The following is a 27979-nucleotide window of genomic DNA, read 5'->3' as shown; positions in this document are numbered from 1 at the left end:
TTCTTTCACGCGGGATTGTAGACCACGTGGTAAGTATTGCGCCAGCCAGTTACGATTTTGTTTACAAACTGACCGATTGTCCATTCATAAATTCACTACAGACACAAAGGAATGGTGGGTGTGTAACTGGTTCGAACCGGCTTTTTTGCATATTTGCCACGTACGTACATTTTTGTATACAAAGTATACGTTTCTGCATATCATCATAGTAACGTGCATGCCGCCGGTATTTTCGCGCTGTGATGTGAGCACATGTTGCGATTAAATTCTCGAACGGAGTGTTTTCTCCACATTTTGTAGCCAGCAACCATAAGTCAAGTTTGAGAAATCGTTTCAGAACAATCTGGACACTGTTCACGGGTTGTTTGGTAGTAGAATCGGTTTGCTCTTTCGAAGAGTGTTGACACGTAAGTGTGGGGACTTTCACCAGTGCAGTTTCACTCGCATCATCAAGAGCCAAAACCATCCGGATTGACTTGTATTTTGTAAGTTGTAAGTTACCTGTACAGTTGTATTAGGCCTACAGAAAAATGGGGAAAGGCAAGCCAGAGAAAAATGGTGTGAAAGCAGTGGAAGGAAAAGAAGATACTTCTTCGAGTGCCGGTTCCAGCGATGTAGTGGTCCTGAGGCGTGAGATCGGACTTTGGGGATGTGTCTCCATTTGCGTCGGTATCATGATCGGCTCCGGTATTTTCATCTCGCCCAAAGGAATCCTGCAAAACACCGGCACAGTGGGCATGGCACTCATTGTCTGGGTCCTCTGCGGTGTGATGTCGGGTCTGGGAGCCCTCTGCTTCGCCGAGCTCGGCACCACCTTCACCAAGTCTGGCGGCGAGTTCGCCTTCTTGTTGGAGGCCTTTGGCCCCCTAGCAGCCTTCTTGAGACTTTGGGCTAACATTATCGCCATCGGTACCGGCACAATCGCCGTGCTTGCCATCACCTTCGCTCATTACACCCTGGCTGCGTTCTTCGGTGATTGTCAAGAAGTGCCAACCAATGCTGTTCGTCTCGTGGCCGCATTAATCCTGTGTAAGTACATGTAGGCCTATAACAGTTACAGAGACTTGCTCTATCAAAAGTATCATGTCTATCATTTTGTCTATGCAGAGACCTACATGTTTCCAAATTGAAATTCATACCCCCCCCCCAAAAAAATATAAGCCTGGACCGACTGAAAATCCTTGATCATTCATTGTCGATGCCTAATTGTAATAGGGCCTATCATATGCCTATCAATTGTGTCCCCCCCCCCCCCCCCCCGGCTGCTCCACCCAAGACGTGGGGATTGTCATTAACCCACACCCATGGCATGACTGGGGTGCACTCATCATGGTCAGAATGCTAGTGATTGCCTTTTAGTTTTATGATGTAGGTAGTACGCCAATGTAAACAATGTAATTTGAGTGACCAAAATCCCTTTTTAGTCTAGTCTTACTCACTTTGGCGTTCACATATAAAATTAAAAACCCTGAATTTCATTTTGTTCTACATTTTGAAATGTTCATTTATCTCTGACAGTGACAGTTGTCAGTAGGTCTTCCACTTATCAACATGTTTACTTATCGTGTAAAAAATAGAGATGCATTGCCTTTTCTCCCTCACTTCTCAGACCCCAACCAACAAAAAGCTAAGAATTTGAGAGACCCTTGACAAATGCAGACATATTAATATTGTGTAAAGTTATCAACTCAATTAAGCCATCTGGAGGAAATGTCGGATTGTCACGAGGGATGCTTTTGTCATTCCTCCGGTCCATTGTATTAAAAGCACAGAAAATGTCGGCCAGTCATGTGGTCATGGTTCACGTAAAACTGCATGGGACCGGTTCTGAGCGGACTTTGCTTGAATTTGGCAAGTATTGCAAGTTGAATTTGGCAAACATTGCAAGTTGAATTTGGCAAGCATTGCAAATTTTATATGGCATCATCTTGAAGTTGAAGGAAGAAAGGTAGCCTATTTTACCACCTGTAGGCTGTATCCATGTGCTCGCTTCATCCCAGTGACCTTTGCTGGTATCGTGTCGAGAATCATCCCAATTAACCTAATTTTGTAATAAAATTGCCTGTCATTTGTGTATCTTTACAATTAAAATTTCAAAAATCAGCATGAGATGCTTGGCTCGGGGTTAGTAAGGTCAGGGGCATGTATGGGGCACATTCCCTAGCATTTAGAAAGGATCAATGAAAGGAGTGGTTGCCTTTAGTGGAGGCCTTTCATTCATCAATTTGAAGTGAAGGTTTAGCGTTTTTGCCAATGAGGCGCAACGCAAACCACAAAATTCATGCTAGATCTGATATTCGGGGACCCTGGAATCAACCACAGTTGATTACAGTACACATTGTTCCGTTTTTGTCACGGTTGGCTGTCGAAGCGATAATCGGATTAAAAGTGAAAGAAAAAAATTGCCACCAGTGCGTTGTTGTTCAAAGCGGTATGCAGTGCAGATGTTGCGCTTGGTTGCAGTGGAAATTATTGGAGCAGTCTGTAACCAACCTAGAATCGTGCATGCACGTTACATTATGCTTTGAGTTGGAATGCACAATACAACTTGGCAACAGGTGTTACTAAGTGTACTGATGAACCATAGCACTACCATTCAGTTCACTGACAAATTTTATGCAATGTTCCAGGAACGCCAAATTCCTGCGCAGCGCGCATAATTAACCCTTCATCATTGATCACATGCAGATTTCTAATTATAACAGACTTTTCTGATAATCATGAGCATGAAGTGAACATTTGGGCCTTCATTTACAATGTATGCGTACATAAAAAGTATGAAAAGGAAAATTTTGACATTAAAAAGAATGTTTGCCAAAGTTTGATACTACTCGAGATCATCTTGTCATCTGATTTCAAAGTTTGTTTTGAGGGGTCGTGCTGCAGCTAGGCGGTACCTCACAATGCCTTCCACGTGACCTTTGTTAAACAAGGTTGTCTGTACCTTTTTGGGTTGGGTAGTTGTACATGTGTGTAGCTCATTACAAACCCCATACCATTACCAACCTCTGAACTTGTAAACTGGATTTCTTGTACCAGTGTCCACCGCCCTTGATCTGATGCCACTGCCCTGCAAAATTTGATTACAATGGATTCGAGGATGACAATGTGGTGGTTGGTTGTTTTTTTAAGTGCATGATAGAGGTAAACTTCAAGGTCCATCGCTGTTTCACTGTTACCCAGAAACAACCGGTTTAAATTTTAAAAACTTTGCTCATTAAATTAACCCTAACCTCACCTACATTGTAAATCTACAAAATACCCGGTACTTCTACTACTGTAATATATGCCCTACTTCAGGGTATACATGTGAGTGGGCTTAGCACTCAAAGTATTTTGTAGCATGTGGTACTTTACCCCCAAATGAACTCTTTGGGGGAATAGGGATGATCATTAAACAATTAGATGTTACAAAGTGTTTTCTGTTCGAGGTTTTTAAATCATTGTTTGAAGTTGTAAAATCATTGTTGTCAGCAAATATCAGGTGCAGAATTTAAAACTATTTAAATTTTCAGTTAAACATATAAAGTTCTATTTTGATCTTAATTGAAGTACATTATTTCAAACCGGGGAGGTCCTAAATCTCAAGATTTTGAAAGGTTTCAAGAGTTTTGATGTATTGATCGGGTGTTGGGGGGGGGGATTGGGGAAATTAAATACAAGTGCCGAAAGCTGATTTTTTTTTGTGTACTTAAGATTCCCTCCTGCAAGGTGCATTTTGATTCAGTCTCAGAGCAAAGTGCGAAATGGAGGAGTACTTTAGCGGTTGTTCAGATTTGGTTCTTGGGGAGGGGGATCTTCTTGGTCAATAGGGTGCTCAGAGGGTGAATCTGAAATCCTGTAGGCCTCTATTTTAACAGGTTAATTTCAAGTAGTGCACCTGTGCTTTTCAGAACTTTCCTCAAGATGCCAGCTGTAGTGTTAGAGCGGCAGTGTTTTGTGTTTGGGGTGGAGATAGATTTTGAGAAAAATACCAAGTAAGAATGTCCATACCAAATTGTGGTATTAAAGCTCTGATGATCTGATATGTACCATCTTTCCAAGTCAAAATACCACTTACTGTTTACAAACATACTTTTTTTAACACCATCACAAGGTCTTATGCCAACATTTCAAGTCTTGCTGTACATTGGGTGCTGAAAAGTTTGTTGAGGCGGAGGCCTATGAAAGGCATCACAATGGCTCGTCATCAAAGATTACATCACCTAATTAACATGAGAATACCTATACATACATAACCTAGAGTTAGCAAGGAACTTCAGTGTGAAGTTGTGATGTTGTTTGCAACCCATAGATACGCCCACAAACACACATGGTTTAAAAGTAATTCCTTTTCCGTAGTACATGTTTTATGCCCCAAATCTGCCCCAAAAAATGTAGGAAAGTGCAAATATTGAATCACTGGTTGTGTAGACATACATGTATGTTCAAATCTCATTCAAAATTTGATATTTTAATGGTATTAGTTCAGCTGTAATTGTAAAAGTTTGAGTCGTTCTCATTTGAAAATTCATAACATTGTCATTAGACAATAAAATGTTAAATTGAAGATGTAATGCATCCAGAGCACTATAAGATTTACACTGCTGGTCACCAGTTAACACGTGGGAGTGTGCCTGATCTGCAACAAGATTGCAAATTTCTTCCATACGGTTGCTCCTTAAGTCACTGCTTAGTACCTTGAGTGTCTGAGAAGGTTTTTGTGCCTAAAAGACCCCCTTTTGTACTTCCTACAAGCAGCCAACAATTGTGTTACTGATTATACCAAGCAGACCCATTAATTGATCTTCTCTTATGTAACACCTTGCAATATTTCAAAAGAAAGCTTAGTGCTCGTAGGTCTGACCTCTCTTAAAAGTTCGTCCAGCCAACATCCTCTCTTAAGCATGAGAGGGCGTAACTTAAGTCTTGGATTTCTGGTGTCTTTGTTGCTTAAATCTGCACTGGTATGCAATAGTTGAATGGTTGAACAAGTTTCATTTTTAGGTCTCTTACATTGTCATTTATTGACTTAAATATAACAATTTTATGGATACTATATGTAACTTTTATTGATTGCACATAGGAGAGCATATCTCATGTAATTTTTGACGTGACATATAACAAATTTGAATCTTTAATCTTTGAATCTTGAAGTATTGTGTCTGTCTGGACAGTATCTTGATGTAACTGTCATTTGTTTTCTAAATAAACATTTAAATGATCTGTCATTCAGAATTATAATTTACTTGTAAATTTAAACTAAGCTAGAAATTGATTTCATGATCAGAGAGTCCAATAGATCTTACATGTACGTAATTACCTAATTATTCCTGGACATTTGCCGAACTCTTGAATAGCAGAACCATTCTGACATTTTTCCTTACCACATGTCCACCACAAAAAAAACAAAGTTCTTCCTTTTTTATTAGCACATTGAGCACAATTTTATCTTTAAAGTTTTGTTCCTCTTTACATTGGTTTTTTTTTTTAAATGTATTTATTGTAACATACAGAATGTCCATGTATGCATATTACTGTGGTAAATACCCTGCAAAAAAATCGAAATCTGTCAATCATGTCATGAAAAGATAGAAATCAGATAATAAAGTTCTCAGCCATTTAAGATTATTTGTGTACAAGCATGCAACAAAAGGATAGACAAACGAACAAACACTTACGTAATTGACTTTACAAAGATAAGATAGGTTGCATAATGATAACAATTCCCTACATGTATGTACTTGTTCACTTCATGTACTGGCTTTCTTTTACACATCGTGTTTTCACAAAAACAAGTAAAGAGTCTATTTTTATAATGTAAATTTACTTTTGTAAAATGTCTTTGAATCAAACAGGCATTCCTGTTATACAAACGTGTGTAATGGTAGTACATGTACGCAAGTGTTTCTGTACTAGTACACATCAATTTTATAGCACGATGTCGCCGTCAAAGCTATTCAAAAGTGGACCTGTGGTTTTGATATTTTTGTTCAAAAACTTGTTCTCCTATTTCTCTTTGTGCTGCAGTTGTGGTTTTCTACCTGAACAGCGTCAGCGTGACATGGACCACTAGAGTTCAGGTGTTCCTGACCATTGCTAAAGTCATCGGCCTCACTATCATCATCATCACGGGCATTGTGCTCCTCTTCAAAGGTACAAGCCTTTTTGTATTTCTTAGATGGGAGGCGTGGGGGGGGGGGTGGCAGCTTCGTCTTGATGACAGGTCTTGGATTACGAAATCAATTGTAGTATGAGCCGTGTCCGAAACAGGGATTGTTAACCATTGGTATTCTCTTCCATTGGCCAAAAAACAAAGCCAAAGGCACACAATACCTGCCTGGTTCAAATATGGCTGGACTATTTGGAAACTAGTCTGCAGGTCATGGCACTGGTAGCCTCACTGGCAGGGTACCGTGCACTGTGGAGTGTTGTGTTGACATAATTGAAAAATTTTGACCATCCTGATTGAGATTAGGCCTCGGGGTTGACACACGATTGAAAACGTGGCGTTCCACACCTGAACATTTTTAACCCTGTGTCAACTCTGCTTCCACCCTGAGAAAGATTTTGCCCCGGGTTGAACTCAACCGTACTCCAGACCTGGGTGGAGATTTCTACCCAGGTTGAAACTCTCGCCAGGGTTCGAAACAGTAGTATTACCGAGCAAAATAAGCCCAGTTTGTACAAAACAAGTGTGAAACAAAACAGGGGTGAATGCGGGGTTGAATAATCTCAAAGTCAACCCAGGGTTGCACTGGATTCGGCCAGGGTTGAGTTCAGCCCAGGTTGAAAGGCTGTAGTGTGAAAAGGCCTGTAGAGTAGCCAGACGCACCCCACAAGATGCCCGCGTAACGTGGTCAAGTGCACTGTGAACGTTGTGCTACATGAAGTAATGTGAAGGTGTTATGCATTTGGCAAAGATTTAGTGCTTGTAGGAGTTCACTCAAAAATATTGCCTGTCTCTCAATCAAGTTTGAAGATTGACAAACCTTTTTGTAAAGTCACCCAACCCTTGTTGTCAAATACAGGGAATAAGCAACGTTTTTATACCATAAACAATACTCTTAAAAGACATCTCCAACCGACTGTAAAGTACAGGTATTTAGTTTTTCCCATAAGTGTGAAAGTTTTTTAGTTCAAGACAACTTGACAGCGATGCAAAAATGAACAGATTCCAAAAAAATTGAAAATGCTGATGCAAGACGTCTGGCAGTGACGCAGCAGGCATGTTCACTTCCCTCAGGACCTACGGGTATATGAAGTCTGAAGCAGATGTGAGAGCTGCAAGTTGTTCAAAGATATCAAACTGATTTGAAGGGGAAGTACCCAATAATCCCTGGTATGCTGGCATTTTGCCAAGAAGCGTGGACCTGGCCGATTGCCAAGAACATATCCAGGACTTGGCTCGCTGGCTTAGCCCAAGTATTCATGTATCAAAAAGAATAAATAAGACTCTTGGCATGTATTCATGTATCAAAAAGAATAAATAAGACTCTTGGCATGTCGACCACAGTAAATGTAATTTATGGACGTAGGTAGGTGCGTCAAATGTTTCTCTTTATTAGGATTCCTTGCCAGCGCAATGTTTCAGCTTATCCAAATGTTCACAGATGACCCAGAAATGAAACTCTACCCAGCTCGCGGGGCACATGAAATGTTAACTCCTGCCTCGAGAGCACTGGTTTGTTTTGAGGTTGTCTGCGAGAGCAAATTGATTAACGACTTCACAGTCTCTAAGAAGGCCACTCTGAGTGGGGGGTTAAGATGGATGATACTGATCAGTCTTAAGATGCTTTTGAGTCTGCACTTTCAAAGGTTGAGCTTCAGACATTGAATGTTGTGCTTTGGATGTGTCGCCATTCCATGACCGAGTCAGGTTGGGCATCTATTTTACTGTCCCTCAACAGATAACAAGGACAAACGGATTTAGACTTCAAGTCTCTATGTATAGGCCTGATATTTTTCAGATTTTTGCCCGAAATCAGGCTTTTTGAATCTGAGAGAAAGACATCAGTATAGAAAGAAATGCATCTTTCAGACCTTTCATCCAATTTTCAGACTTTTTTTTTTTTAATTGACAGTCGCATCCCTGTATCACTGTCTAGATTGTGAAAAGCATGACTTGCAAAATCACTTGAGTTGGTTGGAGAGATTATACAAACCACAAACCTTTTTGTCTAAACGTGATCAAACAGGTATGTTGACATAAACACTGTTAATTTTACATGTAATGCGAAGTGAGATGTTTTTAAAAAACAATTAATTTCCTTTGACCTCGAAGAACATTCTGTGTATTCCGTTGTCTAGAAACCTTATTGTATGACCAGTGTCTGACACTTGACCCAAATAAAACTGAAGCTGTTTGCCTTTCCGACATGTTTTCCTCGCTGAAATGAAACGTTTTGAAAGTCGAAACGGTTATGACTGGGCAAATTTCAAAAATGGACACAAATTCTTTGAAGGTCTTGTGTAAGTAACGGATTAAATTAGCCTGTCACTTTGGATGCGTAGGGTGTCTATCGGCATGTTGAAAGCTTCCTGAGTAAATAAATGACTTGGCAGAGTGCAAGTCATCGATTGAAGCATCGTGCTTCTCTCTAGTGCCAATATATTAAGATGTGGATCTTAATTGAAGAAAAAGAAAAGCACAAAAAAGTTATTTGAGTTCTTTCAAAATCTTTTGTATCATCTTATTTGTTGCAACTAAATCATTGGAAGTTGTGTAAAGGGCCAAGGCCGGTTAATACTTCATGCGCATGCAATACAAAATTCACGCCATAAAGCATACATGCTGCAAAATTCCCCTGAGTTGAAATGTGTTCAACTTTTGCGAATTTTCAGGGCGAATAGTTGCCCTGACGTCACAAGTTCGTGTTCACTTTCTCATGCCGAGTGTGAACCGGCCTGTTGCCTGCTCTCACAGACTGATTCCATCTGCAGTCTTGATTCGAATTCTTGTTCATTCAGTAACTAGTACAGATATGTTGTTATGGTGCTGCACAAACTGGAACGACCAAATATATGCTCAAAATTTGTTAGGGAAATGACGTTTCCTTCCCAGGAGAGCTGAAAGTGTCACCTTTGCTCAGAAAATCATTTCCTTGTGACATGTTGAAAACGTTTGTGGATAAGGTGGTGTCAGCCAAAATGTAATTTAGTCAGATTCATGACTACCAGTGAAGGGGGAGGGGGTAGGGGGTAGGGGGGGGGGGGGGGGGGGGGGGGGTTCAGCAGCGGTCAGTTGGGGGAAATCTAGAAATAGGAAGAATATATTTGAGAAGAAAATTAAGGAATCACAGACTCCATTTGTGAACCTGAACCTGTCTGTGCCAGCTTTTTGGAGGAAGGAACAAGTGATATGGGAAAGGATGTTGCGTTATGGTTGTCTTGAAGACAAGAATTAACATGGTTGGGTGAATGACCTGCAGTGCAAACTGACCAACCACTTTTAATGACTCGACAGTAATTTTTTTTTTAACATGTGACACTTCTGGAATGTACAATGTATGCTGGATGACAATGCATGTTTTCACTGACTGTTGGTTTGAAAAGTACATAGTACTGTTAGTGTTATTGGATGTGCTCTCAGCCATGTGGTTGCGAAGGGCAATTTCTAAAGGTTACGTAACACTTTATTTTGAATGAAACTACATGTACATAATGTACACAGACATGGTCATGTTGGCGGGTGAAATCTTTGAAAATTAATTTCTCCAGTTTGGAAGACTGTATCTTCATGCAACTTTCAGGATTTATTTCCCATATAATGATCCAAGTATGTACTAAAAGTTGTTGTGATATGTTCATTACTTTTCGTTGAAATTGGAAACATAGGCCTCGCTACGTGCAATTTTGAAAATTGTAACACTGCAATATCTATCAATCTTTTCAAGCCTCACAAATATTAATGAGGATAAAAGCCTCCTTCACGAGTTGTTAAATAACAAATATCACCCTTTTTGCCGGCTTCCATTGGTCGATACCGAGACCCACGCCATGTCACGCGAGTGACGCTAATGAATATGCTAATATGCCCGTCATTATTGTGGGCTGGGCCGAAATCAGTCAGCCATAGCGCCTACGGCACTTTGCTGAACAATGCACATGGTTTGGGCCGCAAATTGAAAAAAAAAAATCGTTTTCGAAATTTTGCATGGAGATGGTTCACGTTGCCACACTAGCGTCCGCAACAACAGATTAAGCTGAAATTCGGAATATACTTGGATGATATAGGGTCTAAGTGTTCAATTTCTCGTGAAATAACAGCCAGGATGAATTCCTATCAATTGGGATAAATACATACATTTGGGGAAGTTTTCAAACGATTTCTTCCAGACTTTGACACTAACCAGTATTGAGGTTTCGGCATCGATGATGGCGATTTTTTCACTGACATGAAGTTTAGAATTTCTTCTTCAATTAGAATGTAACATTTCAATCATACCGAGCATATTTTCTGAGAAACACAACGTTCAAAAGGCCATGTTTTTGGGGTGCATGAATTTCACTGCTCCATTATAGCATCTAAGTACGTAATCGGATTAACTTCAAATGCCTAACAATGGCGAAGCTTTGCGATTAGCAACCATATGGCTGCTCTGCTTTACACAAATTCAGTCAAAAAAGTGCTTACATCGTTCTCGTGCTTACCTAATTACCTTAAGCTACAAACTCCAGACAAAAACTTTTTAAAAGATTTAATTAACTATTTGAAATGTTACATAGGAATTTGGTTTTTACAAAAAGAACAGTTTTAGATCAGGTTTTTTTTTTTTACTATTTAGGCTTTACTTTTTTTGTTTTGGCTTGCAATGATTTTTGATCAAGGGTTAGGACAAAAATGTTGGATACAGATACATGCCAAATACTTTCAATTTGTAACTGACTATCGTCAATAATGGATGACGCATTTGTACATGCTGCCGTATTGCCAAAACCTAATCAATACTAACAACGACACTGGATTTACATCAGCTGATGGAAACGCTTCCGATGTTGGTCTTGGAAGCCAGAACAACTGCTGCGTCATTTGGCCTTGTTAAGTTAATTAATAATAGGATGGCAAGCATGTCATGGCATTGGGACGACAATCTGTATTTGTTTTGATTTGACATCAGAAGGTGTCACTTGGAGATGTCAGTGACTGGTGTATTTGGGTGACCGGTGTTTTTTTGGCCGAGGCTTTGCTTGGCCTGTTTTATCAATGGTTTCCATGGTTACTTAAATTACCTTTATTTATCTTGACTGCTGCAGCTGTTGAGTTTTGATATTGATGTTTCCGTTTTCAATTTCTGTTTCTGCTGTATCTTAGAGACAATACTAAAATCGCTGAAAACTATAAATTATAAAGAAATATTCATTTTTATTCTCTACAGACAAACTTGTTGACTTGTAATTTGATTTATTTTTTAATGAACGGCACCTACGCTTTATTGTAACAACTGTTTTGTTTTTTCACCTTTATTAATTAATAATAAAAATCAACACTGAATGTAAAAAGGTTACATTTTGTTCGTTTTTTATTGAATAAAATTTAATTGGATGTACTGCTTTGTTATAAATGTTGTTCACTTACATTGTAGCTCCATGTTTAGAGTAACTGATTTAACAAGTATACACATTCAGGATTCAAATCCTCCTTTATTTAAATTGTTAATTTAATTATTGTATCAATATAGATGACAGTGTATTCACAAATTTTTAAAAGTTGATTATATATTAACAGTTGCAGATTAATAAAGGAAATATCAAAGGAATACAATTTTTAAAGGATGATGCAACCCTATTAAATGATCAGTATCTGGGCTGTTTTGTTTGATAGTTTCATTTTGTTATCAAATACTTCCGGCTTTCGGTACATGCACATCATGCTGTTAGATATTAATACTAGAGTGTGTGTGGATGTTTGTTGTGTTTTGTCTGGGTATGGAAGCTCAAACAGATGTCAGCTTTGGCTGAGTAACTTTTGTAATTAATAAATCTGATATTTTTTTTTTTTAAAGTGTCGGAAAATAAAGAAAGGATATCCTAGCACGCAAACTTTTGCGACCCCGCACACCAGCCAATCGGAGATGACTTTAGAAACTGTGATGTCATTTCGATCAGAAATGTGGACTAAGCTGTCGATTTGTTAATTGGCTACCATGTTTTGTAATACAACAACAGATTACCGAAGACCCGATAGAAGGCGGCCGCTGAATGGTCCTAAGACTCTTGAGATCAAGGCGTTGTCTTGTTTTGCATAATTAATCGCCAAATCTGCGCGAGTATCATATATACACTTTTGTGCAAGCGGCTATTTAATAGACTAAACCAGGTCTGCCAGGAGGGTGATGTTAGTGAAATGTTTGTCCTGGATTAAAATATATTGGAAAGCTGGGAGGTGTTAGTTGTGCAATACAGGGTGGTCCAACAAAACGGACCCTCATACTTCCACTACCCTGAGACTCAAACCACAATGCATGGGGAATCTTTTTAGAAGAAAAATGAAACCAAGATCGCCCGATTCGGGGCAATAGCTTTTGTTCTAGAGCCTGTTTTGTGAAGCAAGGTGGGGGTCATTTTTTTCCCAATGAATTACTAAACTGCACCCGGAAATTTGACTTGCATTGATAGAGGGATTGTTATCGAATAATACCCACATGAAAGAAGTATCCTTCACAAAATAGGCTCTGCAGTAAAAATTACTGGTCCGAATTGGGATATTTTGGTATCATAATTCTTCTAAAAGGATTCTCCATCAATTGGTACAGGTGGTTTGAGTCTCAAAGTAGTGGAAGTATGCCGTTCCGGTGTGTTTTTTTGGACCACCCTGTATTGGGATAAAGCAGCAGTGAGGTTTGCCCCACGGAGAAGTGTCAAGTTTTGGTGGAGAATTTTGCCATGTGTGATCAGTTGACAAGACTCCTTTTTACTTTTCTCCAAATGTTTACAGGACAAACTGAGCACCTTCAGGATGCATTCCATGGTTCCGAGAACACCGACGCAACCAAGATCCCACTGGCGTTCTACGCTGGCCTCTTTGCATACGCTGGATGGTAAGATCTGGCATCTTTGCTTCTAAGTTTACAAATTTGAACCAAAACCAAGAAGTAAGATTGAAAATATGCTCAAAACCAACATGTTCTACACTGGCCTCTTTGCGTACACTGGATGGTAAAATCACACACGTATACATTTGTCTCTAATTTTACAATTTTGAACCAAAACCAAGAAGTAACATTCAGAGTATTCTCAAAACCAACATGCTATGTTTTGTCCACTTTTCATTGTTTATTGAGCTTCAAAATTGCATGACATGGGCATTGCTTTGTGCAAGTCTGTGCTGAGCGAGAATTGATGTCAGTTTGAATGGATTAATTTGCAGGCAGATGCTGCCGCAAGTGACGGAAGAGATTCAAAATCCATCGAGGTAAGCCTTGCCAAGACGGGAGTTGTGACAACATTCCTTCATGTCTGATGGCGCAAACTTAGTTTGGTGGGAACTCATTTTATTGTTGGCGCTTAGCCAGAGATACGTAGGCGGTCACCAAGTTGTAGCTGCCAGGGTATCAGAGCATCAAGAGCAAATGTCAAGAGAAACGAATTAACGTAGAGAAAAAAAGAAATTTACGAACATGCAGTTATGGTCTAGAGACAGCCTTTGGGACAGGCCAAATTCAAACTGGATGTTCCAGAAGATTTAAAATGTGGGGATTCGATCATTTAGTGCATTATTGCTGAGTGTACACAAATGCTTTCAACAATGTTTGCCATTTTTCAAAAAAACAAACCTGGTAGTCGTCCTTGGCTGGTTTACAAAGGGCTTGTTTGTGGAATGTGTGTGTTCTTGATGTAGTTTTTAGAGCTGGAAATGCAGTGAATGATGGTTGCGTGATAAAGGCTTTTTGTCGTGTACATTTTATTGCCAAAATGTTATTGAAGTCAAAGGCACAAAAAGCATTTGTGCCCTCTAGCAACTATATTTGTAAGGATTTCAAACAAGGAATTTAATGAATAATTGCTATAATTTGTTGGTTAAGTGCGCGTATCTGCAATCTGAATGAGAACGTGTCCCGGACGCTGAATTTGGGCGCAATTCAAACGTGACTCTGCAATTTTTGATTTGAAATTGAGATCCTAGAATATTGGGGTTTTTTTGCGGAATATACAGCATTCACTGAGCTAAAACCTCTCAGGTTAGTTGTTAAAGGGAATATACATCATTTGCTTTTGCTGTAATTTTCATAAATGGATGGAATTGGGGGGTTGGAAATATATAGCAAATATAGTTACACTGACTTTTTTGAGGTTTTGTGTTTGAAAATGCTATAAAAACCAAGAAAAACGATCATTTTCCTGTAGTCTGGTTCCCTGACTCCATATAAGAAGAAACAGAGCCTTTAACATACATTGGGGAATTGTAAGGTCAGGGAACCAGTCTAGCTGGCTCGTACCCGTTCATAGGTTTGTAATCGATTGCAAACAAGTGTGATGGTCAATTGGGGCCAGTATTTGAAAAAAAGCCAGTTGTTTCCAACGCTGATCGGCCGATCAGCGTTGGAAATTGATACAAAAATACCACTTTTCTTGAAAATGACAGTATACCAGGTGCCATGATTTTACAGGATGCTTTACACTGTCATTCACTAACAGTCCAGCAAGGTATTTCAAAATGATTTGGTAGTTTTATTTTTTGATGTTTGCAAATGTTGTATTTTCCCTTTAAGCACCCTTTTTTTTAGTTTTTGAGCACTTTTGAGCTTCAAACAAACATAGTGCAAATGATCATACCTTAAAAAATCTGAATGGCAAATTACAAAGGGGTCATATGATTAACTTAGAGATTAGTTAACGTTAGACAGTACCACTGCTCATTCTTTTGCACTTCACATACATTTTGTACCAGGGCATTTCTGTCTTATATTTATAAATATACACAAAACCGTGAAGTTCTGCTCACCTGCATCCCTTGATTTTCGTCTTTTTTATGTGAAAGTTAGGTTTGTGAGATCATGAGAAGGCTCAACAAGAATGCCTTTTAAGCAAAGCAGGTGATTCAAAGAAGGAAACAAGTTTTAACCCAAGTCCATAAAAAAATAACTTTTAAGAAGGTTCTTCCCATTCGAATAGCAAGGCCCTCGATTTTTATGTGTATTTTCCTGGTTTCATCAATTTATCTATTGCAGATCTCGGTATAGATTCGTGGAAAGTGTGTCCCCGTAGAGTTAAGCCTCAGACACGAAACAGCATAACAGGAAATTATTGCAGTCTGTTTTCGGCTTAGGGTAGTCTCGATTTCCCCCATCATGTTTTCATGTCTTGAAAGCTTCTGAAACATGAGAAAATGTGCGCTTTTTTGGGTGTGTTTTTTTAAGTCTGGTCCAGTAGCCACTTGAACTAGTAAAGCTACAAGAAGTTTTGAATGTTCCCCCCAAAAATGGTCCAAATACATTGCTGTATCAGATTTGGGGAGAGGGGTCTGGGAATGTGTCAAACCCTGTTGGTCTTTCTTTCACTTTCTCTCTTTTTCTCCCTGGCTGTAAGCCGGAGGGGGATGTTGCGAAAGCATATTCCTTCTGTGTGTATGTATGGGTGTATATGTGTGTATGTGTTCATCTTTTCAAGCCATCGATGAAAAAATACCAGAGAACAAAAGAGAACAATATCATCCACGATTCCCAGCATACAAAACCTTTGGGAGTCTTGCTAAAAAGTTAAAGGGCAATAGGACATCCACGATCGACGGTGAACACACGTTTACCTGCGTATGTGTTTGTGTATCTTATGTCTTGGTTAGGTTAACTTTTGTAAGCACGATAACTTAAGAAATACTTTACTTAGGAACTTCAAAATTGGTTTGTGGATTGTTCTTGATAGTCTTAAGAACCCTATTGATTTTGAGGCCGACAGGTCAAAGGTCAAGGTCACTATTCCTAAAACAAACAAAATCTTGTCCATGCCATAACTTGAGAAAAACTTTCCTTTGGAACATCAAATTTGGTTTGTGGTTGCTCCTGTTAGTCTTATCAAGCCTATTGATTTGGGGGTCGACAGGTCAAAGGTCAAGGTCACTATTGCAAAAACAATAGAAAGCTTCCATTTTGGTTAGGGACACTGACTTTATAAAAAAAATGCCAGCATGATAGGGGGATTGCGCAAGTCTAACTAGCAGTATTTTTTTGGCTTTTTGAACCTTTGACCTTTTACTCCAGACAAAAAAGGAAGTGACTTGATGTTCAGTTGAATGCCTCTTTTGTTAAGCTGTGCAACTGCAATAAACACTTCAAAAAATCATTGTTGGCAGTGAAGAGTGTGCATGATAGATGTCACGCAATTCTTTTTTGAATCATGAATAGACTGCCTCAGGTCGAATGAGAAGTTGGCTGCATGCCAGAAATATTTGGATTTATTTTGGCAATTCTATTAAACACAATGTGGCCAAATGTACATGCATCAACAGCATTTCACATTAATACCAACATGTAGCCTACTGGGGTTGTTATTCAAATCCTTTTTATTTTTTTATTTTTTTCCTCCAAAAAAATTATGTCTGTCCAGAAAAGCTGTCACCAACAGCTTTAAATAATAGACATTTTTAATTTCTTTCTTGGTGGGATCCGAGTATGGCATATGATTTGAGGATGTCAGTAATTGATGATAATTTATAACCAATTTACCAATAATATTTGAATGTTATTCAGTCAAAAATTATTAATACCACATTAGGACAGGAAATTGTATCGATCGGTCTATTTTACTGAAACACTAACCAAATTTGACAATTTGCCAAGTTTCTGATGCAATCAACTGCCTAGTCTGAGCCGAGAGCAGACAAGGGTTTTTTTTGGTTATCATCAAAACAGATGGATTACTGGGAGGAGACGTAGCAGACAAGTTGAAATTGGGTTTTTATTTGACATGGACATTAAACGGTAAAATGACAGCAGTACAGAAACTAACAAGTAGGGGACATACAAGCATGCATGGGTGGAAGGACAAACAAACAGAGTGGATTTTCTGGATTAAACATTCATAAGATTTGTGAGTGCATTGTTGGATGTCTGAGGAACTATTAGGACATTTTTAAGCAGACTTTCCAATGCATAAGTACAGAATGACAATAAAGCGGTAAGTTCAACAGGGCCAACTGGGTCGAAGCAGAACTACGTTGGATAGTCACAAAGTGACTTATGCAGGCCGGAATTAATCCGAGTGCAGACGCACCGTTGGCAGAATAGCCACAACAGAATGTTGACAATCTCTCACGGTTAATTTTTTTTCAAAATTAAATCCAGCGCAAACCCAGATTTAGATACAAAGGAAAGAATATTCGAGAAGAAACTTCTTATACACATGTACAATGTACAGTATGTAACCTATAGCACTACACAAAACTCACTCACGGACTGTCCCTTATATCATTGATTTCCTTACAATGTGGTGTTCTTTCTTCTCAACAATTTCCTCTTCAAACTTGGACACCAAATATTGTATTTCAAATGACTATTGAATAGTCCCACTCTTTAGCCAACAGAAACCCATTCTTTAGCCAACAGAAATTGGTCCATATGGTACTGAGCTGGCAACTTCACAGTTCATGAGTTCAGAGCACTGTCAGTGTCATACTGCATGGCTGGCCTTGTTCACACGCAGTCAATGGGTTTGTTTTGATGATGCAATCACACTGGATGCTGCATGGTTGGCTGTTGTGGTGTTCTAGAAGTAGAACAGCATTCATTTTTTCCCATAATACATGGCTGCAGTCGCCCGCAACTGGTTTAATGATTTTCACATTCTGAGTGAAAGACTAAATTTGTGTTTATTTTGGGGTGTTTTTTTTTGGGGGGGGGGGGGAGGGGGGTGTGATGGGAAGGTTATGTTTATAAACAGTTAGGTAATTAGGTGCTGAAGTGCTGAAAGAATGTCTCCGCTTGTGTGTCTCGTTTGTTCATTCTTAAAAATTGGTCAAGCCTGAAGAGATAGGAAAGAGATTACAGTATATAATCTCACATGTATTTGGGCAACTCTCTAGTAGGACACGAATATTAAAAACAAAACAGCAAGTAATTGTGACATGTAAATTTAAAGTATGTGGATAATGGCACAGCCTGGTAGCAGCGTGAATGGACTGTCCATATTGGGAATTCTCCGGTCATCGTGTAAATTCTTCATTCATTGTGTGTTGTAATGACATGGTCAGAGTTTATTTTGGAAAGCATTGTGATATTTAATTGGAGAATTCACCCAATATTTTGTTAGTCTAGTTACTCCCATTGTCTGCGTGGATAACAGTAATTTGGTTTTTTTTTGTCAAACATTTTGCGGAGAAGAAAATTAATTACCCAAAGGCCATCGAGACGTTTATTTCCTGTGACTGATTCTTGTTTTGTTAAAAATTATTGAAGAAAAATCTGCTTTTATTACACAGAATTGGGCTCTAAATATACTTGATTTGAATCGGGGCAAGAATATGGCACGTGTATAACAACTGCACCGACCAAACGTACATGCATAACCTACATGTACACCATTGTGTCATACAGAAATTGAATATACTGTGATTTGCTCAATTGTTTTTGTTTGTTTTTTAACTTGCCAGCCTTGAAATTTATGTAACAATATTTTCCTAAGGTCTTCTCTCTTGTAATCCTTTTTTTCACGGACATCTGTTTCAGCCAGCCATTCACTCAAAATAATATGGACAAAAATGGTCTTTTTGTTGCTATAGAAACCTGCCCCTGGGAGTTCTGTTGTCAGTGGGCATCGTGATGGTCATCTATGTGCTGACCAACATCGCTTACTTCACTGTCATCTCGCCTCAAGAGCTACTCATCTCCAAAGCTGTCGCCGTGGTAAGTAAGAGGGTGACACCTCCGCCTCCCTCCCCTCCCCAAAAAAGTACCAACAAGGAGTAGCAAAAAGGATGGCAGCCATCTTTAATTACCGCCAACTCTAAGAACTTCTCTTTATTTTTTTCCATGTCATTTTATTTCTACAGTAATTGCTAATTCCTAAACCAGCCCATGACAGATTTCTGTTCCGTTTTGGGGAAGTGTCGGGTAACTGGGTGGGATGAAGATGGCCGCCGAACTTTAACCCGCTCTCGACATGTACGTCTCGTTCAGTGAATTCTGCATCACAACTGACTGTTAAGATGCTAACTGGTGTGACTTTCTCAGACTGAAGCTCAGAAGTTGAAGAATACATAACCGCGACCCCAGGTGCCGAGAAATCCAAGCAACTCAATTGACTGAGCGAGCCAGAGTTTTCTCCATCAAACTTTTTGCCGCCTCAAAGTTCAATGTCAGCTGAGATGAAACGGCTTCACTTCTTCGTAATCTACATCTGACTACAAGTTCTGATCTTTGATGCATTGAGGTCGAACCAGAGCCTCATCTATTGCGTGCACAGCTTCTCTACCATTGTTTCGACTCGTATCTAAACTCCTATGGCATGTATGGCATACTAATGAACAGTCCTAAACCCCTCATAATGCCATTAGAGGATGGTAAGTGTCACAGCTCAAGTCCTGCAACGAAGTTTGATGTATCTCAAATTTGCTTTTATTGTTTTATTTGCTAGTAAATATTCAAGTGCCATACGTTTAAAAAAAAACAAAATGGAAACTGACTAGGTGTATTATAATATTTTTTGAAGGTCTCCTTTTTTTCAAAAATGGGGAACTGCCAACATACATGTATGGCTGGATAGCTCAGTTGGTAGAGCACCGGAACGGCAATCTGGAGGTCACAGACTCTAACCCTGCTCTAGTCATTTTCTTTGTTTCTTCAACTATACCAAAAAAGGGGGGAAAATGTGAACTTGTGTTGGCCAAAGTACACGTACCTGTGTGTAATACCTCTTGCCTTGAAGCATGTATTTGAATCATTATTTTTTTCCTTCTGCACAAATTTACATGTAGTTCTTACTAAAATGTACAAGTCCTTTTCTGGTAACAAACGCCATGCACTCTGTCTTTATAGTATACGAGTATACATGTATACTACACTAGTGGACTAGAAGTGGCTTTTGTCATCAGTCGGCATGAAATTTGGTGGCATATTTCAGACTTTTATTTTTGCTGGTACAAGGTCATTATTAAGCCTAGTTCATACTTCATGCGGATGCGAAATCGAAGCGAATTGGACGTCATGAAACATTTGCTGCAAAATGGGCCCGAGTTGAAATGTGTTCAACTTTTGTGAATTCGCAGCGCCAATACTTACCATGATTCACAAATTCGCGTTCCCTTTTGCTTTCGCACCGAGTATGAACCAGGCTTTACGAAGGAAACGGAGAGAGACAATTAATTGTATCCTGCCCGTTGTACAAGAGATAGATTAATGATTTTCGTTATTCCGGGTGTTGAGATTAATCTGATTTCTTTTTCCGTCTTTCTTTTCCAGGGTTGATTTTATTTTAATTTTGGCTGTTCTCTTTGAAATTGTTAAGAGTGGCATAGCTGGCTTGCTTCGCGACACAAAAAGTTGTCAACTTTTCTTTTGTGTGCAAGAACATGAGTTTTCCAAGAGGAACCCAAAAGGGCCGTTTGGCACAGCAAAAGTTTCATATTTTTTCCATCTCATTTGTTTATAGACTTTTGGTGAGCGGATGTATGGACCGATGTTATTCGTCATCCCTGTATCTGTTGCTCTGTCCTGCGCTGGTTCCATCAATGGCAGTCTTCTCAGTGATTCTAGGTAAATTTAGATTTCAATTCAAATTTTGAAGCGTTTGGCAATTTTTTTTGGGGGGGGGGCATAATAGGACCTACAAAAGTAAAACCAATTTTAATATTTTTTTTTAAGTGGTAGGTAAATGAAATTGCTATCGGCATTGAAGAACATTAAAATGTACCATTGGAAGTAGTTAATTGAACTTGTTCACTCTTTTGAGACTTTTGAAATAATAGGATGTAGGGCCCACTAATTAAATCTTGGTTTAGTTTTGGAAAAATGCCAAGTTTTTACCCATCCCCTGTGAATAAAATCGGATTTTCATCATCAAAATCAATTAATTGAAAACAAATTTAATTTGATATGATTTGATTTAGATCCAAACATCACAATTACATTAACTTCTTAGATAATTTGGGGTAATTTGGGTCAACAACTTAAAAAAAAAAAAAATAACATGAAATTGGAAGATTGGCATCTTTCATTGTTTGAACGTGGTTCCCAGCTAAAAGATGTTCAAACCAGCTGAATCCAGATTGAATAGATATCTCTTCTTTAACAACCTGTTGAGGCATTGTACTGCAGACAAGTGTCATTGAACTGATAACAATATTTGCATCTATTGGTAGCATTGTGTGACAATGGGTGCTGGATAACATGGAGAACTTTGATTTGAAAATAAAGCACTCCTAAGCTTGTTGACCTTGCTATAAAATCATCACCGACACCACGAACTGACACCCTCTGCATCACATGTGTACAAACAATTTTAACATTTCAAATTTTCTTTTTTTGCCGATATTAGCAGTTTGTTTCATGAAGTTTAACATGACGAAGTTAAAATTGCTGAAATCATCTAAAATAAGCAAATTTTACTAATGAATTTTCAAGAAATTTGTCAATTCTGGTGTTTTTTGTTACCACGAAGTGACACTGCACAGGGTGTCAGTTCGTGAAAATAAAAATTTACGTGTTTTTGGAGAGTGTGCGCATGCAATAGTGTAAGGGAGTGTCAGTGCGCAGTGTGTGCGCGCACTCTCCCAAAACACATCAATTTTTGTTTTCAGGAACTGACACTCACTAATGCTATTGCATGCGCGCACTCTCCAAAAACACATACATTCTCGTTTTCACGAACTGACACCCGTCTTAATCATTTAATTGCTCATTAACTAAGCATATTTTCACAATATAACGTTTATAATTGAGTAGTTAAAGCATTTTCACGTTAAGTGATACTAAAACCTCTAAGATAGATGGATTATTTTACTAAGTAAATTTGTGTCAAACCTTTAAAAGCGTTTTTCTCCGATTTGTATTTCTGCAACACTGACCACCGGGTGTCAGTTCGTGGTGTAGGTGACGAAATATGCAATATTGCTTGTATACAAGATGTAGTCAATATGACCCATCTGGCCGGTTTTCTTGGCATGAAAAGACTAAGAATATTTCTATTCCCCCTGGATGGCACGCGAGTCCATCGCAGGTTACTCCCCAGCTAATGCCAGTACCCTTTTAAACTCCTGGGTGGAGAGAGGCAAGTGGGGGTGAAGTGGCTTGCACGAAGACACAATGTATGGCCAGTAGCTGGATTCGAACCCCTGACCCTCTGATCATGATTCACGAACCCTAACCACTTCAACTCCACTTCAGGTGAACACTTGAAAAGTGCGAAAAAATAGTTGTTTTTAGAAACCGAAAAAGGAAAGATTTTGTGATATGTTCCGAATGGATTATGTTTATTGGTTGTTTTTTTCTTCTAGGACCACGTTTGTTGCCGCCAGAGAGGGCCATCTTCCAAGGATTCTGTCCATGATCAGCATTAACAAGCGTACCCCACTGCCTGCTGTCCTCCTGATGGTAAGATATAGAAGTCACCGAAAGAACTGAGTCAAGGGGAAGGAAGGGCCATTGAAAATTGAATGTAGCAATACCGAGACACAAGCACACAATGTGGTGTCCACCTGTTTTCCTGACCCTGTTAATCTGACAACTATGCTTTTATAATTCTGATGCACTCCTTTATGCAGTCGTCCCCCAAGAGAGATTAGGAATAGCAAACTGCCTACCCAACTAAACAATTGTTTGAAGTCATTCTTAATTGTACTTGAATGGCAAATTACAAAGTACCAAGGTAACAGGGACAGGAAATATGTCACACTTTGGACCCGTAATTTACTGTATAGAATGACCAATTTGTATATGAGGATGCATACAAGTCTCGACGTAGTTATGGCAGCCATAATTTTTTTCTGGACTGTTGACATTAATATGGCAATTTTGTACTAAGATCCACTTGTGAGTTACTTTGCTTTGCCAGTAAAAGCGAACGCAAATTTGTGACATCAGGGCAAGTTTTCGCACTGCGAATTCACAATTGTTGAATACATTTCAACTCTGGCGAATTTGGCAGCGAATGTCTTGTGGCGTCAAATTCGCATCGCATTCGCATTAAGTCTGAACCGAGCTTACAGTTTAAACAGAAGTTTACATATAACCTCAAAGGCGCCACTGTCAAACATGTGGGAATCCTAAACTTTGCGTCAAAGTTCAAATTAAAGTTGACTCATCTCTGTCTTGTTTTCCCCTTCATGTCCCCTCAGCTGCCCATCTGCTTGATCATGCTTGCAAGCGATAACGTCTATAGCCTCATCAACTATCTGAGTTTTGCCAAGTGGTTGTTCCTGGGTCTGTCCGCAGCTGTCCTGCCTTACATGAGATGGAAGAGGCCTGATATCCCAAGACCTTTCAAGGTAAAAACCTGCATTTCAAACGTACTTTAAGAAAAGTTGATGCAATGGCAGGCTGAAAGCTTTGATCAGTAGTAACCCTTTTTCAGTGTACATGTATGTCACATCAAATAACCTAATATTGCAAGCAGCTGGAGTAAACAGGGCACCCAATTTGCTGACTAACCGGTTAAAATTGCACATGCATATTCAATCCAAAGTTCCATTGGGGTCATCTAACAACAGCATACAGTCTTTCCCATTCAGATGTTATATGTCTCATTCAGAATAATTATGTCTCCAATTTTGTTTGCGAATATATAACCAACGTTTCAATCAAATCCCCCCCCCCCCCCCTCATGTGCTGCAGGATAGCACCTCAAAAAATCATCATGTTTCTCTGTTAGGCGGTTTGTTAGTGAGAATGTTGACATTGTCTGTTGCTCCTACATATTTTGACCAATTTCAACAAAACTTTGTCAAAAGTATCAGTAGACCAGCCCCAACATGTCACATGACCAAACTGGGGTCAAAGGTCATCATGGGGTCACTGGGGGCGCAAACTAACCTGATTTTGTTTACTCCAAACACACTCCTTCCAGAAATTACATGGCACAATCATGTGACTCATGTATGAACACAAAGTCTTGGCCCGCAGCGTCCAGGATATTTCCGATCGAGCTTGTTTAACAGAGCAGTGTTTTCCCAAAAAATTGCAACTCTGTAAAAATTTTATGAATGTATGCAAATCTAACAATTAGAAATAGGACATTGTTTAAAGTGTTTTAATTCTCATCTTTGTTTTGCTTTGACTGTATTTTGTAATTGCTTTACAGGTCAACCTTATTATCCCTGTCCTGTTCATACTCTCCTGCCTCTATGTGGTTGCCGTATCCCTCTACTCTGCCCCATTGGATTGTGGGATAGGTCTGGGCATTCTACTGACGGGCGTGCCTGTCTACTATCTGTGCATCTGGTGGGAGAACAAACCCATTTGGCTTGATGACTTCATGGGTGAGCAGAGCTTTTATCCTAAGACGACAAAATTGTCTCAAGTTCAAAAGAGAACAAATTTCTATCATTCAGTGCCAAATTCATTTGTTTGCAGTTGTTGGAAGCAATGTTATTTCGATTTCCATGCGTAGAACACTGTATGGCTATACTTTGTAGAGTACGTGTACTTCTGAAAGAGTGCTTGAAATCATTGGAAAAAATCCATATTCCCCCCCCCCCTTTTTCTAAAGGCTTTTAAAAAAATGGTTTAACCCAACTGTGCAATAACTGGTCAGTGAACTTGACAGTTTTCACTTTAATTCACTCTTCTTCTTTTTTGCAATATAGTAAAATCCACCAAGTTCCTTCAGAAATTGATGCTTGTCGTCGTCCAGGAGAAGCAGACATACTAAATTCTGGAGGAAACAAATCCCCATGGAGTCTTCCCAGCAGGAGTCAGGGGACTAGACAGCAAGTGCATCTATCGTAGACTTTAGTTCGATGATCAAGGCTGATTGGCAAATGGGCAATTGCAGCGTCACAGACATAACACATCTGACATTTTTGGGGGGTAATTTAAGAGCTCAGTGAATAAACCTGAAATTGTGTTTTTCAAATCTGATACACCCATCATCTAGTAATGGTCAAGGAGATTACAGACTTGGATTTTTGGATCATTTCTCTGAATCATTAACTAGATTGGTTTGTCACGGACATTACATTTTCTTCCATAACGCTGGATTTGCCCAGTAGTACTGCTGATCTGTATATCTCTAGTTATTTGAATGGTGAGTTTCCCATAGCAACAGTTTGGACAGTGGCATGGAATTATTGTCCAAACTGTTGCCTGGTATTCGAGATGTAGAACGTGTCTCTGTGCCTTTTTTTGTTGTAAAATGTCGCTTAAGCTTGGACTCCAATCACGTGGTAGTGCACAGGGAACCTTAGGACCATTTGGAAAAAGCAATTTACATAGAGTTATATATTTTTTTACATGGAAACTAAAACCCTACAAAAAATGGAACTAACAGAGACTTGAAACAATCAATGCAAATGACGTCTTCACTCTCGGGCATTGGGATAGGGTGTGGTTGAGTTGCTAGCAGTGTAGATGTTAATGACTTCATCTTTAATAAGGGGGGGAAAACAGTGTGGAATTAAAGTTACGAATGGCGACTTTGCTGCATATATATTTATTTTGCTGTATTGTTGGGTGAAGGGTTGTAGTTAGGAGGACATGGGGTGTATGCGGGGGGCGTGTTGGTGCTGTTTGACATTGTCGTTCCCATTGTCCTCCAAAAACACCCCCTCCCCTCCCCTCCCCACCCCCCCAAAAAAATTAATCAAATAGTTTATTCAGCACAATGATTTACTCAGAACTTTTACTCAGAATCATTTATTTTTTTGAGATATATCATTGATTTATTCCCTTTTTGGTTTGAAATGCTTGTCTATTTGTAAGGAGTTTCTTATTTTTGAAGCTATACAGAAATCTGCCTTACTCATTTTTTTTTTTTTTTGATTTGTTTTATTTTTAAGATATATCTTTAATGTGAAAACTGTTCAATATATACTTCTTGTTATATATGGAAACAGGGTCAGGATGTTACTATATGTCTGGGAAAAAAATAAGTAATGAAAATATTAAAATATGAAACTTCTTTGTAGATTTTTTTTTGTTAAAGTCAGTTGACTTTTATTGATATTAGTTTCAATGTATTTATTATTTCTGGTGCAGAGTCTGCTTCTGAATTTCTTGAAATATTTTTGCTGGTTTTTTTTTTCTAATTGTTAACTGCTTGTTATATAAATCAACAAAGACAAGCAGGAAAGAAATACTGTAGTGGTTGTTTTTATTTTATTTATTATTTTAAGGCCATGTTCAAACCAAAAATCTTTAGATGGTGCCAGAAAAAAAATCATTTGAAGAACGGATGTACATGTATGTACAATTTAAAATCGTTTGATTTTGTTGAGCTCCATGTAAAATAAATATAAACCTGTGACTGGTTTAATTGATGAGTTTTAAATGTAGTTTAGTAGGTTTTAAGGAGTCGCCATTTTCATGGCTCTAAACTTGGAACTCTATAAACTTCACTTTTGTTAACGATGAAATAGAAGAATGGGAAAAAAACAATCAATGCAATATATTTCTAATTTTGTACATACAAAGCGTAATTACAAAAGTTGAATATTTTGCTGCTGCCTTTCAGGCGATATATCATTAAGTGAATTTGATCAATTCTTGTTAAACCGTTGGTTTGAAGAGAGTGTTTTCAATGCAAGAAAATTTCATGTGAAGGGATTTTTGTACAGTGCATTTATTGCATGAAATGATACTGACTTAAGTATCTGTAAACAATATTGACTTGGACTGAAGCTTCTGAAAAAAAACTTTGTTTAATAAATGTTCTTCTTTCTTTAAATTTGAAACAAATATTATAAATGCAAACCAACAAATTCTGATAAAGGGCACGTCAAATGCCATTTCGTGGTGAAAATGGCACAACTCGTGTCATTTTGGAACGCTTTTACATGCTGTTATCATTCACCATTCTATGAACATAGATGGAAGAATAACAAATACATGTATTTAAGATTGGAACAGAGGGTTGATTTTGCTGTATATTTAAGAAATACATTGTAATTCATAAGTTTTATTGAACAACATTTATGCACTTTTTTTTCCTGCAGAAAACTTCTGTAATTTTGTAAATATAATCTTCAGAGTTATGCTTGTTACCATTTTTGGGGAGTTAGAGAAATTTGTTTAAATTTTATTTCAGATTTTGAATTCTCCTTCAGTTAAAGTTTGCTACAGTAAAATTTTAAATTGCAGTTTAACTAAGGTAAAAAAGCATGAATAATCCAATTATGATTTATGGTATTTGTTTAGGTAACCTGCATGAATTAAGCAATTTGAAGTATTCTTTCGAGATTTTTGTTCACCCTAAATCTTCCAGATCTGTCCAGATCTGTCCAGATCTAAAAACTGAATTGTGCCTAATTTTGATGAATTCGAAATTGTACAGACCAGATTGTAATGATAACTCTTCAATAGGATTTGTGTCTTAATATTGATTGTAATATATTTTGTGGACTCTGGAAGATTTAGCCGGTATGTAATGTAACACTCAATAGTAAATACATTTATCAGTATATCTCAGCATGAACTGTTTAAAGTTTACAATAATGCTACTTTGTTTATTTTTGGGAGCAAAGTGCCTTTGGGCATTATATGTAAATATGTTAAATTCTGACCTTTTTCTGGGATATATATCAATGTTCAGATATCATATTACATGTATTGGAAATGTTTGAAGTTCAGTGAAGTGTCTTCATTTATGATTGGGATTAGGCCAAGGAAAAATAAACAACAGTTGATCACCCAGGATTTTTTTCAAAAAGAGGAGGATGAGGGCATTTTAAATTTATTTTATTGAAAAATAGACTAAAGTAGTCATATTTAGCTTACACGATATGTGCCTTAAAAAGAGGTCCTTTTTATTTGATAGTTCTGGTAGTTGTCTACTAGTTGCGACCACAAAACCCTCTGAAAGTACTTATTGAACATTAGTAAAGCTATTAGAAGCATCTGAACCTCTGAAACATCTTTTT

The 27979-nt window shown here is 38.4% G+C and overlaps 1 protein-coding gene across 1 annotated transcript; it reads left to right on the top strand.

The window, feature by feature from the left end:
• The first annotated feature begins 83 nt into the window (after positions 1-83).
• Positions 84-27979, top strand: LOC119739298 (cystine/glutamate transporter-like). Its single transcript, XM_038214178.1, has 10 exons — positions 84-1029; positions 6010-6135; positions 12917-13019; positions 13349-13393; positions 18692-18815; positions 20560-20663; positions 22403-22499; positions 23243-23392; positions 24205-24382; positions 24710-27979. Exons 1-10 carry the CDS (start codon positions 531-533, stop codon positions 24772-24774), a joined length of 1491 nt encoding a protein of 496 aa, XP_038070106.1. The 5' UTR covers positions 84-530; the 3' UTR covers positions 24775-27979.

This window comes from Patiria miniata, unplaced genomic scaffold, assembly GCF_015706575.1.
Source record: "Patiria miniata isolate m_02_andy unplaced genomic scaffold, ASM1570657v1 HiC_scaffold_30, whole genome shotgun sequence".
In the NCBI taxonomy this organism is placed as follows: Eukaryota; Metazoa; Echinodermata; class Asteroidea; order Valvatida; family Asterinidae; genus Patiria; species Patiria miniata.
The sequence above is the reverse complement of the archived record's forward strand: the minus strand, read 5'-3'. Positions and strand labels throughout refer to the sequence as shown.